General features: G+C 41.8%; 1 protein-coding gene across 1 annotated transcript in view; it reads right to left on the reverse strand.

The window, feature by feature from the left end:
* Nucleotides 1-2,265: 2,265 nt before the first annotated feature.
* The window catches only part of bcl2b (BCL2 apoptosis regulator b), a 36,557-nt gene continuing 23,026 nt past the window's right edge, over nucleotides 2,266-15,796 (reverse strand). Inside the window, exon 2 of the mRNA XM_061796347.1 lies at nucleotides 2,266-5,178. Within this exon, the coding sequence (XP_061652331.1) occupies nucleotides 5,041-5,178 (138 nt within the window). The 3' untranslated portion in view covers nucleotides 2,266-5,040. The remainder of the gene's footprint in view (nucleotides 5,179-15,796) is intronic.

Genomic DNA, 15,796 nt, shown 5'->3' on the forward strand with positions numbered 1-15,796 from the left:
CAGTCAAGGAGGGAGCATCGTTTCCTCATGTTAGGGTACATTTTTCACTGTGAGTAAATTCCAAAACCGTAGCGCTTGATAGCTTTGGCACTTCATTTGAAGATATTTCCGATTTGTGTCAGAATAACGAGTCAGCTGCTTGAGCTTCTCTCCACTGGTGCTTAACGATGAAGTGACTGACCTTGAACGACGCCGAAACGGTGGCTGCCTCGTGAGCTTTTCTAGTCAGCTGTAAGAAAGAGGACTGCTGGCCGGTCTACCGGGATTTTAGTTGGACTAACTAGAAGCCTAACGCAAAGGCACACTGCAATGGCCGGCACTAGTGACTCTTGAACTTTGGGATCGTAGTGTTCACTCGCAGATAGCATTTTGTAAAATCTTAACGGGATGCTGAAAAGACGATGACAAGCAGAAATAGAGACCCTAATATAAGTGTTTATTTTATATTTTATATATAATGGATGTAAGGTTCATCCCTAATATGTTTCTTGGCGTTCTCGGACAGTAAATGAATCCGAACATGGCCGGATTTTTGGGCCTTGGGGCAATTAAAGAATTCACATGCTGGGCAGACGCATCCCAGTGTTTGAACCCTGGAAGACCACACGGTGGCGCTGTCGCACACTTGAAAACGTGCTTGGGTAGTGCAGTCCAATCCCATCATTGCAGAAGAGCTAATGAATTGACTGCACGTCTGCTTGGATATTCCCATCTCCCTGCTTGTGAGATGTGTGATTTCACAAGTCACTGCGCATGTTTGATGTGTGCTTGGGAAAACGTCCGTTTGAGCAGGAAGCTTTCGGCGTGTAAATGAGGCGGCGGGCCCGTGAGTGGATGTGATGGACTTCCAAATGAGGGAAGCGAGCTGGCCCAGACTGATTGTGCTTTGATCTCGCAACCCTCCCCTGCGGTAGCCCAGTGCTGGGATGGCCTCCTCCTGCTACACCTTGTAGCCCCCGAGCACGAGAGGCAGGAGGGCCTCCTCCTCCATCCTTCTTCGCCATCCACACTCAGGCCGGAGTGTCTTTTGAAAATCCACAGGCTAATTTAAAATTCCCCCTCAGAGCATGTCATGCATTTTCAATGCACGGTGAAAGGCGGGATTGCCCAAATGAACTCCTCGTCCGCCGCTAGCCTTCTCACTTTCTTTTTCTGCGCTCATTTTCACCCCCCTCTTTCAACATTAGTTTTACTGCATCATGCTTTTCACAAATTCCACTGAGCTGCTGCCTTTGAAGGCGTGTGTGATCAGAGGAGAGAGAGGGGGGTTGTGGGGGGGGGGGGGGGCAAAAACCTGGCCGCAGGGCTTTTTTTTTTTTTTTTTTTGCGCTTGTGTTTTGTGGCGGATGGGAGTCAGTCTGGCAAGTGCAGTGTTCGGGGGCAGCTTTGATGTGTGCCGGCTTGGGCGAGGCTCACAGTCAGGCACAAGATGTACTCCACCCAAACGTCACTGTGCATTGTCTTCACAACTGTCTGCGACTTTCTTTTGTCGAACGAGTACACGTTACACACCCTATGTGACTTCTGAAATTGGCCCTCTTTTAGGGTTCTGTCTACTGCAAGTCAGCTGGCGTAAACCCCGCCTCATATTCTGCTTGGCCAGTGGTGAGTCTCGTCTTTGTTACCATGACGACCGCGGGCAGCACCTGAGCGTTGGACTGGAGTGACTTCTACGTGTGGGAAGTGCCCATAAAGATGCTAAAATAATTTCCACTTGTGGAGCACTTGACACGAAACACAAATACTTCCACTTTCCACTTCCACCGCGCCAAAACGTTTGCCGAGCAATCGTATGTGTGTTCCTTGTTCCAGATTTGCATTCAATGAAATTGGAAAGTGTGATTGAACATTGTGGTGTTTAAACATACAACATTTCATTCATTTTTTTGTTTTACAGCAAACTTGAACTGGGAGTGACAAACACTTGAAGCAGCACGTTTTGCCTCTTTTTTTTATGGAGAATGGTGGAAGTGATGTTATACGATAGCCTCTCAATTTTGACTGCGAGATTAAACAAGCCCTAAAGTAGACTTAATGGTTTACACTTCTGGAACATATCCACGGGGTTGTTCACTGTACCAACGCAGCGCTGCTCGCCGTCCGTCACAGTGGGGCTACGTTTATGATGAGAATTCGTGTCGCATATTTTGAAATTCATTCAATTTCACACTTGATCCAACAATTTGTGTACAATCATTTAACATGTTAAATCTGACTGTAGCATTGCCACTGAAATGTCTGACAAAAAGAAAAATTCACAAAAAATGAGACTCAACGAGCAGACTTGGCGGCTACTCGACAAAGTGTTTTTTATTAGGAACGATGGGATCCCCTAGCTTATCGTGGATTATAGCAGTAAACAACAGAAAACACATTTCACTTTCTTTTTTTTTTTTTTTCCTCTTTAAGTGCTACAGGTTTGCGATTATAGGTGTAAAACAGTACAGCAACCATAGTGCCTACATTCTTATATGCACAAGGAATATATTTCAACAATTAAAAATACAGTTGTATTGCTGATATAGCTGTGGCTGCTTTTTGCATTGTGGCCTGCTCCCTACACACAAACGCGCACGCACACAGCGGGAGATGATGTCGTGGACGTAAATGAACCATTTACAGCATGAAGCGGATTATAGTACAGTTAACATAGACAATTTAAATTAAACATGAATACAAATTGACTTTGGTTTGCAGCTATCTAGGACGAGACTGTGGCAGTTTCAGCTGTATATGTGAAATTAACCGTGTAGCAGCCTCAAGCCAATATGGACACTTTAAATTCACTTTTAAAACATTGTGTTGTTACAATAGCAGCCAGAAAATAATGTTGTTACAGTGTTATTTCATAGAAAGAAAGAGGGAACAAAAAAACAGGTTAAAATCACTGACTTTACTGTTAAAAATCTGGTACCTCTCAATAAATAGACAATGTTGTTGTTTTTGTCTTCTATGCATTTCTGATCTATAAATATTGTGAGACATCAGTGTCTTTTCACTCATGCAAAGACTTGAAGATTAAAAAAAAAAAAAACTGTACACACAAATAATTATGGATCACTTCCAGTTTTTCTGTCAGACTGAAACACAAGACAAACATCAATAAAACATCGATGAGGGGAGGGACTTCTCAGGTTCCAGCACACAGGAACTGATTATTTTTTGTCTTTTCTTTTTTTGTTTTTTTTTTGGGGGGGGGGGGGGGTGGGGGGTGCGCTGTGATTTTCCAAATTCTCGTGGTTGAAGTCACTACTGGGCAGGGTACAAACATACCGTTAACACCAAAGATTTTTCCCACTTCCGGCGAAATCAACACCAAGGCCTGATTATCATATGTCTCTCAATGATTATCTTAAGCGATTATCCTGTGGCGTGGGGTGTGTTAAGAGCGATATTTCCTCCCCAACCTGCTCATGAAAATGGTCAGAGACAATCCTAAATGTTGAACCTGCTCAGTATTTATGATCGCGTGTGCAGTTGCTGCGTTTTACAGTGTAGCACACACTAAGGAGCAGTAAGCGCACCCTTGTGTTGGGTCTCTCACATTAAAAAAAAAAACCAAAACTTTATATTTGTGTACCCTGCTTTAGGCACAGCAGCAGCTGGAGCGCACGAGTATGTGTGCGCTACTGCTACACAGGTGGAAAGCAGCAACAACAACAACAACAACAAAAACACAGAACATGTCATGAAGTTGGCGATGACTTCTTTTTACACCAGGAATGAATGCTGCTTTGCTAATTCCCCTCCTCAAAATGCTAAATTGCCTCATCTGCTTCTCCTTTTGTGCTCGATTCAACGTGCTTCTCCCTCCTTTTCTTCACTGTCGCACTTCTTTTTTTTTTTTTTTGTATCCTCCAAACGTTTCATTTCTCTGTGCTTGAACGTTTTGGAGCCAAAATTCCACTCGCAGAACTTTTGAACATCCAGCTGAGAGAGTGCATTATATGGACACAAGTATTGGGACACATATCGTAATCATATGTACATATACACTAAAGGTCAAAAGTATTAGAACACGCCAGTTTTTTTCAAGCTTATTAGTAATGGGGTTCAATTTCTCATTTTACTCTGAAATGAAATCACAGAACAAATAAATTATTTGATTTACAAAAGATATCATGGAATCAGTCGACAAACAAAAATGTATTCTAAACCTTTGACTCAATGTAGCAGCCGCCTTTGGCAAATTCAATAACTGAACACAATTGCAGCATTATCTCCAAAATGGAAGTCAAGTATTCGTCAAAGTTTAGTACCGGTCAAAGTTTTTCAACGCGGCAATTTTGTGTAGTTACATTTGCGACATTGCGACGCTGTTCACCTGTGATTCAAATTATAAATTGCAACAAAACTAGTGACCGACGTCCGGCCACTCATGAAAACTCGTCGCCCAAGTCGAGCGTGTCCCCATTGAAGTCCCAGGTACCAAATGCACGGCCCGCCACTGCTTAAAACATGGGCTGTACAGTTAATATTTACATTTTTTCAATTTTATGAAGGGGCAGTTGGACCCAGGAACAGATTATTTCTCTCTACGTGATTTCCATTGGAGAAAATTGGATTGCGTTCAATCTTTGAGGTTCCACCGCATTGCGGGTTCCTGCAGGTGTCCCAATACTTATGTCTGCACAGTGTACAGTATCTCACACACGTACACGCTTACAAAGCCGGTCCATTATACATTCTGAGCAGCTGTTCTTCACAGGAAGTCCTTTTGATGGGTGGCTGCCGAGGGAGGGGGCGCAAGGGGGTAACCGGAGTCCACGCTTCAAATGGGGTCCTCCACCCTAACAAGCAGGGGCACCGCAGTCGTTCGTCCCGTCGTCTCGTCTCCCACTTGACACATGCAACTACTGTCTACGCTAACACAAGGTTCATGCTTACTACTAGCAGAGAAGCAGGCGGCTTTGGGAAAGCAGAAAAGAAGAATCTTCCATTGTCCTCGGTGTTGTCAAAGTGATGAGGTGCACGCCGCCATCACTTAGTGTGTCTTTACTGGTGGTGGAGGGGATGTGAACTAAAGGAGGACAAGGCGGCTTACTTCTGCGTAAGGTAGGCGCCGATGGTGAGGCTCGCCGCCCCGAGCGCGGCCAGGCTGAAGACGGTCTTGATGGAGGGCCACGAGCAGTTGAAGACCGAGTCCCTCTGACGGCCGTAAAGCTCCACAAAAGCATCCTGCGCACAACAAAACCACCACTTGCCCTCATTAGTTTGTCAATTATTGCACGGCACACTGATATCTCTGCTTTCTTTTCTCATTTCAAAAAAATATATATATAAAATCTTACTGAGTGAATGTATCTTATTTCTAGTGAAAACATCTTATTGTACTCCTTTTGGCTTTTTCTCTTATTTTAAAAATATTATGAAGTCAGTTCATACTAACTACATTGGCAGATTTTCTCACTTTTAGGGACAAAATGTTTTTGTATTTTGGTCATTGTTTCCAGTGTCGGCACGCCTGGACAGACTAATAATATCTAATGCAGTAATGGAGTTATATTTCGATTCATAAAATCTTTTTTTTAAAGCTAATGTCAACAATATGTATATTTATGTAACCAGGAAAAACTCACTGAGATTAAAAATATCTTTTTCAAGACGGTCCCGACCAAGACCAGCAGTGGCACAGTTTAAAAAAAAAAACCCGTTAGAAATCAACAGTCACATATACAAGAAAATGTGAAATAAAGTATTTCAATCTTTCAAATTCATAAAGGCACAAAAATCAGACAGAACATCCACAAACAGATGTGCCTGCCTCCCTGTTTTCCACCAATGTCTTGAAAACATCCAAAGAGACCTGATCATGACGATTCAAGCCTTCCAGGAAAAGGGGGCAGCAACCTTAGATGCCCTTTTTCAAAGTTCACTTCTGACCCTCGGGACAGACGGTTAAAAAAAAAAAAAAAAACATCCTGAGAATGAAGATGATAGATTCCAGAGTTCCTGTGGCTGATGAAGGTCGGAAGGTAGAATTGCCTCATAAACAAGAATATACCAATGTTTTAGTCTACGTTTAGACAAGGACGACCGACCAATGCGACCACATCACGAACAGTGACGCGTGCGACATTTAAAGTTAGCGACGGACCTCAGAGCCCCGTGATACGCAGTATCCAGAGCAAATAAACTCCGGGACATGCATGTAACGTCGCCGTTATCCCAGATGTAAAAAAAAATAGAGCAGCAAGCGGCCTCTTTCTGGATTCGAAACAAAGGCGGGATTGGATCCTGAAAGAAAAACCCACTTTCAGTTTCAACCTTTACCAACGGTTGAATATGAGTGAATGAGAGAGATTCATCAGTCATCTGTGAACCTTGAAAACGTGGCAATTGGGTCGAGGTTCTCTTGCTTAGCCTTAGCATTGGAGAACAACACGACTTTGAACTTTTAAATCATTCAAGTTCTGTTGAATACAACTAAAACCCAGTCGTAATTGGGCGAGAGCAGTACAACACTCATCATCTCTTGCATATGCATATAAATGATTGATTTTAGATGTTAATTAGGTTTGATTATGCAATATTGTTACATATTATGCCATATTAGGCAACAGATTGAGGTGCTGCTGAACCTCTATTTACATATTCCAGTGCCAAAAGTAAACTTTATTTAGGAGATTACAAATCCTACTTCGTGGGATGTGAAATGTCGGCACAAAGTGACATAGCCATCCATCAAAAACAGTCTCGTTATGTCTGGACCAAAGTGCATGGCCCTCAATAGAGTCATGTGAATAAACATTCAACAGCGAAACATTTTCCCAGAAGACTTCACAACACAGTGGGAGTGAGTTTGGAAAAAAAGAAAAAAAAAACTGGCAAAACAAAACCACAATTATGCATGACTACAATTCACAGGAGATAAACACACACAAAAAAATGTTTTTTGTTTTTTTTTTTAAATGTAAATTCCTCTCAGCACACCCTTCAGTACGGGTGGTGTTCTTATTGCACCCATGCTGCCAGCAGAACCATTACGCTTCACACACTCGCCCACACACATCCTAAGACACCACACACACACACACACACACACTCCTGACAAACACGGGAATCACCCAAAAAAATAGCCAACTCTTCTAGCAGATGGTGCATTTTTGTGGTATTATGGAGCACAACAAACAGTCAAGTGTTTTCAAAGACGTCTGTTCCACAAAGAAATGTGCCTGAGAGAAAATGCCATCAGTGTGTGTGTGACACAAATTTATATATACACACACACACACACACACATCTGTTGACGCATACTGACGGCAGCAACAGCTGGACAGGAAGTCACGCTGCTAAAGCGAGCGTCGAGCAGCACATCAGCTTGAAGGAAACAGGAATGCAGCTGACTTGCTTGGGAGAACTCAACATTCGATTCCCATGCTCACGCCTAACTGTCTGATTTCCCTCATGGGGCCTTGCTTTAAATGTACGTCGACCTCAGCGTGAACCGCGAGCGACGGATGACCTTCATTCCCGACGGTGCTGTGACGAGTCCTAACGCGTGTCGTATGATTCTTGTTGAACGCATTAGTAATTGTTTACTCTCACTCACGCCGGACTTCAACTTGGATGCTGAAAGACGCTGTCGCCGGAAAAAAAACTCCATTCCGGCCCGTAATGGTGGTATCACACAATATCATAGCAAAACCTAGATACCACGCAAATATGACCTCTAGTGGCTGTAAGCGATACATGCTTTTATTATTATTATTGTGATTATTATATACAAAATATATAATAACGTATATGATAATATATATACAAAAAAATTCCAATAGTCTTTTGTCTTCGTTTCATCGCGTGTATGTTCATGGTCCAGCTTCCAGTCGTTTTAAAAAAGTTTTGTCCAATCAGATTTCAGCTTCCGTGTGTTGCCATGTCAATGTAATCTGCACTATGAACAGTGGTTGTCTGTCTTAACCAATCAGATGTCATATTCACTCCTCTTACGTCATTCGCCGCTTTCGTTGCACAGTCTCTCTCACAGGTCTCTCTTGCCGTACCCTGCATTTCCTCGTCTTCTGATTGGTTGAATTTCCCGTCCTCTGATTGGTTGACCTTTGTCCTGCAGCTAATTCAATGGGATTCATTGGGTTTGGTGCTGGTGCCTTACAGACTGACAAATATCGGACATGTTTAAGAATACATTTTCAAAGCGGACTTTTCTAGAAAAACTGGACATTTTGAGGACAGGGCTGCTGGCTTGTTTGAACCCTGAAAAGGGTTTATTCGCTTCACTTGTACAGCAGCAAAAACTTGCTAGTTGTGACTGCTAGCTAGCTAGCTAGCGCTGACAACCAAACACAACTGTGAGGAGCAAAGGATTATGCAGTATGTCTACAAATAATACGCATCTTTGGTGAGTACGATGTATTTTATTTCAAGTTTTTATGCTTTTATCATGTTTTTAGAAGTTAGAACTAAAATATTGCGGTGTAGAGGTTTGCGGTTTTTTTTGGGAGGTGATGTTGGATGATAAAGGCTTAATTATGTTTGTTGCTTTAGTCATAATGTTATAACATTCTCTAATGTATACTTGAACACCCCTCTCTTTCTGTCTGTAATGCCACGCACAATTTAGATTGTGTTTTTGTACAATATTTTGTGATGTGATCGTGGCGGTATTAAGATGTGGATTTTTGACACTTTCAGCCCCCACTGGAGGCCCAGGTCCAAAATGCACAGCACACCAGTGATTAATACAAATGCTTGATTCTTAAAATAGTTTTGTGAAAGCTGAAAATCCAGTATTCACAGTAACTTTTCTGTTGTTCACCTGAATTAGTATGAATGCTTGATTATCAGCATTCTTACAATAAATGTGCTTGTGAATACGGAGAATCAAGCATTCACGCATCATTTAAATGCTTGATTCTCAGCATTCACACAAAAGCTTGTTCGCAAATGCTGAAAATCAAGCATTCACACAATAACTTTTGTTGTTGAGCAACAGCATTAGTAAGAATGTCCAATTCTCAGCATCCTTACAATACATTTTTGTAGGAATGCTAAGAATCAAGCACCCGTACTGTAACTTTTTTACATTCTTACAATATTTTTTTTTGTGAATGCTGACAGTCAAGCATTCAAGCACTAACTTTTAGTACTACAAATGCTTGGTTCTCAGCATTCTTCTTCTTCCAAAAACTTTATAGTGGCATACAACAGCAATGGTCTTAATGCTTGATTCTCTCAGCATTCACATGAAAAGGCTTTCGAACACAACAGCATGGATAACAATGTTCGATTCTCATCTTTCTTACAATAACATTTTTTTGTGAATGCTGAGAATCAAGCATGAACTCACTTGCTGTTGTACTGTGGATCTCTATAAAATGTTTTGCCTGCTGAGGACCAAGCATTCATACTAATTCTGTTGTTGCAACAAAACCAAGTTAGTGTATGAGTGCATGAATCTCAGCATTCACACGAAATGAAGATGAGTGTAGCACAGCGTTTTGTTGCGACTAATGCTGAGAATCATGCACTGGTACAAAATGCTGTGCTACGTTTATGGAGCAAAAGACTATAAAAAGGCAACGTCTATTATTAAGCGCTTTGGGGAGACACAAGTATTTCCTGTTTCCCCCTCCCACTCCCCCCTTCCTGTCCCATGGCATTCCCGAGGCCAGGGGGTTGGAGGAGTGTGTGGGGGGGCTGGAGGTGGTCTCTCTCTGGGTGTCACACAAGTGGAAGTATCAGCAGTTTGTTCATACTCGGGGCCTCGGGTGCCAAAACAGTCGCCACTTGTGAAACCCCACGGCATTTCCTCAGTTAACACTGAAGCCTTTTGAGCAGTTTTATTTTGAACACAGCCGTCATCATCTTCTTCTTCTTCTTCTACTCCCTCCTCCTCCTGGTCTCCAGGATGCGGGTATTAATTAGAGAACAAGCTGCTCCAGTCCGACCTCCAGCTGAGGGGAATGTTTCGCTTGGCAAAACACAGACCTCCAGCTTGTTCCCTCTCTCTCGCTCTCTTTTTTTCCCACCTCTTACCGCAAAAATGACATCTCAATGGCGTCATGTGAGGGTCGATGATACTAGCTCATGACGCGTGTCCTCGACGCAACCCAGACGGACCGCACAGATTATCCTGCATTCCCATCGGAAACACAAGACAGCCAATTACAGTAAGAGTCTGCCAGGAGCTCTGATGGATGTTAAAAAGAATCCCATGAGGGCAGGGGCGGTAATAACTCCACAGTCAGTCGGGGAGGAGGAAGAGGAGGTATGTTGTTGGTTGCTGATACTGGAAGCTTGTCAGGTGGATGTCATGAGACTTAAGCATGCTTCACTTTTCCCTCCTGGAACCTTTGACCTGCTTTGTTCAGAGCAAGCGAACAATCATGTGACTTAGTGGAAAGACAAACTTTCACGTTCACCTCTGCCAAACACTTAAAATTAAGTTTATTATGTGATATACATATTGACTTTTTACTGCATTCTAATCAATATTTACATGTTGTTAATAGTGTTTAGTCTTTTTTTTTTTATGAATGTAAAAAGCTGTAAAAAAAAAAAAAAAGCAATACAGCAGGGCTGTGGAGCTGAATTTTGATACAGCAGTCTTCCGCCTCAAAATGATAGCACCCAGTAGTTGCCTGAAACTGCAAAAAACATGAGGCATTGAACGCATCAGTCTAACAAACAACAACAATGGAGGAGACTGTCGGACTCCTGTTTTGGTTGTGGTTCACGGTCATTATATTCAAGTGGTGACTGACAGTCGCAAGCAAACGGACCGTCGCAGCAAAGTGTGTCGTACTGCAGCGTCTATGTCTAAGGTATTGATTGTGATTTTGAATATCTTTACCGATTATTTTTTTTTTTTTTCCAAATGTCAGCTACCCCACATAATGCCTGGATCAGACTACAAGACAAATTTGGTCTTTCCCGATTGCACTACGTCAGACTATTGCCATCAAATCTTGCCGTTTCTCAGTGGCAACACTACACAACATTTATTCCGATAGCACCGTATCCCGTCTTTCACGATCACTGGGCTTTATCTTGTCAAATCAAACGCTGTCGGAGAGGGGGAAGCAGAAAACGTGTCACCGGTCAACGCAACCGGATACACTTGTTACCATGGTGACAACAATGCACCGTGCCAATGTATTATTTCTGTGTGTGTGAGTGTGGGGGGACAAAATGAGGAAAAACCTGAGGGGGACAAAATGAGAAGAAATGTTTGGGGGACAAACTGAGGAAAAACGTGTGGTGTTCGTCACTGGTGCTTGGGAGAGAACGTTCATTTAAGGATTGCTTGAGGTATGTTCACGTACTTTTAATACGATACGGCTCGAAAGCAGGCAACAAAATGTTATGTAGCCTAGCAAGCTAGTGCTAGCACATACGGTTGTACATGGCAGCATTCTGTGGAATCATGCTCTAAAGCTTTGGTAAACATTGGTTTGTACGCATTAATAAAGGTTGACAAGGGCGCGCAAGTATGTTGACAACGGCAAGCACGGGAGGCGATTCACCGGTCATAATACGCAATTCTCTTGGTTGACATCAAGGTGCGCTGTGGGAGAGTTGTCATTGATATGTCACACTACACGGAAGATATCCAAAATAATCAAACTTTCTAGACTTTTCATTTTGACGTCATGGGGCTATCGTAGGGCCAAATCGCTACACTACAATAACTTTTGTCGTTCCTGACAAAATATGTCTGGCCCGATCTGGGAAATCGGCTGCGATAGCTAATCGGGTCAATATCGGGGTTAAAATCCTGTAGTCTGATCTAGCCATAAGTCTCTTTCCCCAAACCAGACATCCGCTGTAGTACCAAGACTGACCTGTGAGAGGCAGCACAGTGCCAAAGGGCATCCACACTCATTGAAAATACAAAGAGGAAAGAGTAGTTGGAGTAGTAGTTGTAGATGCTTAGTTAGTAGGGGCAAAGTTGTCAGTGCATTCCGTGTGTGGACGGCAAGAAAACCAAAAGAACAAGGATTTTGGCACATTGTCCTTCATAAGGTTCCACACAACACTGAAAAATTACAACAAGGCAACTGGGAATAACCCTTCACAGGTAAAAATATTTTTGGGGTCCTTTTTTCAAATGTTCTGTATTAATCGCACACACTTTGGCATTGACAAAAAAATGTAAACCTCATTAAAATTAGCAAGTTACAACTTAATTTCAATGTCCTTGAATTGCCTTTGATGGGAACGTTGCCACTGCCAACATGACCGCCACGTGGACACGTTGGCTAGCCGGGCAGCTAAAGCGTGCTGGCTTATCGCGTCTGCTCTTCTTATCTGTGAGGCTAACTGTTAGCTCATCTGGTAACTGGTATCACTCATGAGGCCACGTCCCCCTTCAAGGGACACGTCAACCCACAACTACGTTTCCATACTGTGTGACTTTACGTGGTCTTTTGTTTCATTATGTTTTATATTTCAGAATAGGGCTGCATGATGTTGGGCAAAAAAATTATTTTTTAAACCTATATATATATATATATATATATATATATATAATATCGCAAAATAATACAGGATCAGTGTTGGGAAAGTTAATTTGCTATGTGCAAAATCTAGTTCATTGTTCCAAAGATGAAGTAGTTCAGTTCATAATTCTAAATTTGTAAACTAAGTTCACCAGTCAAAAAGCGAACTAGTTCTTTTTTCTTTTCTTTTTTTTTCCCCAGTATGTTGCTGACAGGCTATTACCCTCCAAATACTGACATTCATTTTACCATTGTTGCCACTCATTCAGTCCACACTAGTAGCCAGCTGCAGCTTTTGCTCTACAATCTCAAAAACATGAGGAAAAACTTGTTGCTTGAACGGTTTTCTTTAAAATGAGGAATTAAAACAAAAACAGGACATTTTTCCCTAATGTGCAAACAAAAACACGCAACAAAGTATGACAGGAACGATGGTGAAAAGGACATTGATAACTGCATTCTTCACAGCTCTGGCTGACTATATAAACAAAACCTTTTATCTATTCTTATATTACAAAACAAAATAAATTCCATATTATCGGAGTGTTATCATAGTGTTTTAACCAAAGCATTCTGATGCAAATATTTTCCTAGTAGTCCATTTTTACAATTATGTACTGTATTACAAAACACATTCACTCCCATTTACGCAGTGTCACTGAACGCACCTCGCGTACTCATGCAGTTGGTGCCTGCCTAGTTTAATTCCGCAGAGCTCAATAGGAAATATAGTAGGTGGGCAATCGTTTGATCTTTTGAGCATGTCCAAACAGGTCCCTCTGCTGGTCACTTTTAATATTACAGCTGAATCACGATGCTACAGCACACCAACATCGCAGCAGACCCTGTGACTACTGGGCACAAATACATCGCGATGACGATGTTCAAACAAAATATCGTGCAGCCCTATTTCACAATACAGTGGTATTTTTCTTTATTACAAACAGAAATATGTGAATAAGTGAATTTTTCAGTGAATGGCCGAGAACAGGTTCTACAGAAAAAATGTGAACAGGTGAAATTGTGACTAGTGAACCACTAATGGGAGGGGGTTCACAATAAGGGCGGTAAGGTCACACTTGCTGATTTATTTTATTTATTTATTTTTTTCCTCATGTGTGGGGTCGCACATGTTGAAATGCTAAAAAATCAGTGTGTGTGTGTGTTTTAAATCAACAGTGGAACCTCATAATTTGCAAGTCCTTCCAAACACAGCCCCTGCCTTCCTACTTATTGTCTCTTTCCTCTTGAAGTGACCGCCATTATGGAAATGTGAGACTTTGAGGAATCCTAATAAGGCAGCTGGCAACAGGACGACACACACACATAAAGTTGAGATGGGGCACAAACAGCAGCATTTATCACAACCGCAATCGAGTGTATAAACTTCACATTCATCTCTAGCCCGCAGCAAACCATCTGCCTTTGACAGCAGGTGTGCACCTGGGAAATAAAATCCGGTTAACAGTTCTCTGAGGTATTCTTTTTGGGGAGGGGGATCAATGGCTTTTAAAAGGTCACAGGAGCGAGGGTTGCCAGGTTGGCTCTCGGCACACGCGGGAACCCTCAGAGAGATGCTACATTGGAGGATTTTGGGAGGGCCGGGTACGGATCAGCCGCCTCAGTGTCATGGTTACCTCGTTCATTTGCTTTTCCCATCAGCGGGTTGCCTCACATTTGCTTTTCGCAACATTTTGGACCTCCTCGAACGGACCTTTCCACTGGGCAGCCTCCCGCAAGAGGCCTTGTCAGGACAATAAATGAGTCATCTTGACCACAACACACAACAAGGCTCACACACTGTGTGTGCATGCATGTGTGTGTGTGTGTGTGTGTGTGTGTGTGTGTACGTTCTGGTAATTGCAGGCCGGCCGACAGGGCAGAGAGAGGGATGTGGGCTAAAGTTCAGCTCGTAATTAAAGGAACCCGCCGTGGATCGCCTGTATTAAACGCTGTTTATTTCCAAAGCATTCTCACATAATTTTAAATATTGCACACTACGCTGATTGGCACGCTTTGATTTCCTCATGAGCTTCCAGCGGACTTCTCCTTGGCTAATTAAAGTCAAAGAAAAAGCCCAAATGCAGGAGTCAAGGGAGGGTAAATTGATAGAAAAAAAAGAGATGCAAGCAAGACATTTAGGTCCCGTGTAATAAATCTGTGTCGATCCGGATATACACACACAGGCCTTTGGTAATGCCTAGCCAATGGGCTATGAATTATATTGCCACTAAGGAAAATATATGATAAAATACCATATATAGTGGAACATCTGAGATTTTCAAACATTTTCCCCATTAAAAATAATGCAAATAATTTGTTCCTGGGTAAAACATTTAATCTAAAATGAAGTAGCCAAAGTTACGTTTATCTTAGCTTCATGTAACTGCCGTCTTTTGGAGTAAATATGGCAAAAAGCCAAAATGATGAAGTTAAAATAATTTAATAATAATACAGTTAATGTTACACTATAAATGAAAATAATATTTAATAATTACTTAAAAATAATAAAATGATTTTGAACACAAGATAGCTCCAGTTAATATTAACGTAAAAACCAGTGAAACAACAAAATGGTTAATGAAATAAAGTTAACTTGTGTAAAATGTAAAAAGCACCAACACACTTCAGTTTGATACTCTGAATGTAAGTTTACTTACTTACTTCACGACACCGCGTGACGTCTTTTGAAATGAACCTCGCACGAAAGCCATACAAAAAGCAGAATCCTTGAAGTGAAGGCCACATGAGGTATGCCGCAGTACTAGCAAGGTTTGTGCTAGTATTGTTGAAGAACCTTGTGACGAAAATTACAATTTGTATGATATCAGGACAATTTAGAGCACGGTGTCAAACCCGAGGCCCTCGGCCCTGTGCCGGCTCTCCCTTCCATTTTATGTGGCAAAAGCTTAACCACCATTTTCCTCGACTTGTTATCAAAACTAATTCATTATGATATTGACAAGCAGGGGCAATGATGCGGCGATAATTAAGGTTCTCACACAAGACATTAGGTGAGCGACAAGTGTAACTGCCTCGTGCTTTCGACACACAGTTGATAAACACAGTGCAGCTTCTGGCTAACTGACGCAAGGGCTAGCAGTATGTTTTTTTTTTTTTTTTTTTTTTTTTTTTCCAGAAAGTAAATATCAGTATTGCCAAAAAAAAAAAAGTGTACTAAAAACTTCCAGCAGCTTTTAAACCGCTTCTCCCGGTTTCTTCAGATGAAGCCAAAGCAATAACAAATGTAATTATTCGTGTTTTTAGTGTTACCTTTGAGCTTGTGTGCATCTTTTATTTCCTAAAAACAAGACAAACTATTGATGTTGCACTTT

The sequence above is a fragment of the Phyllopteryx taeniolatus genome, chromosome 14 (genome assembly GCF_024500385.1).
Source record: "Phyllopteryx taeniolatus isolate TA_2022b chromosome 14, UOR_Ptae_1.2, whole genome shotgun sequence".
Classification (NCBI taxonomy): Eukaryota; Metazoa; Chordata; class Actinopteri; order Syngnathiformes; family Syngnathidae; genus Phyllopteryx; species Phyllopteryx taeniolatus.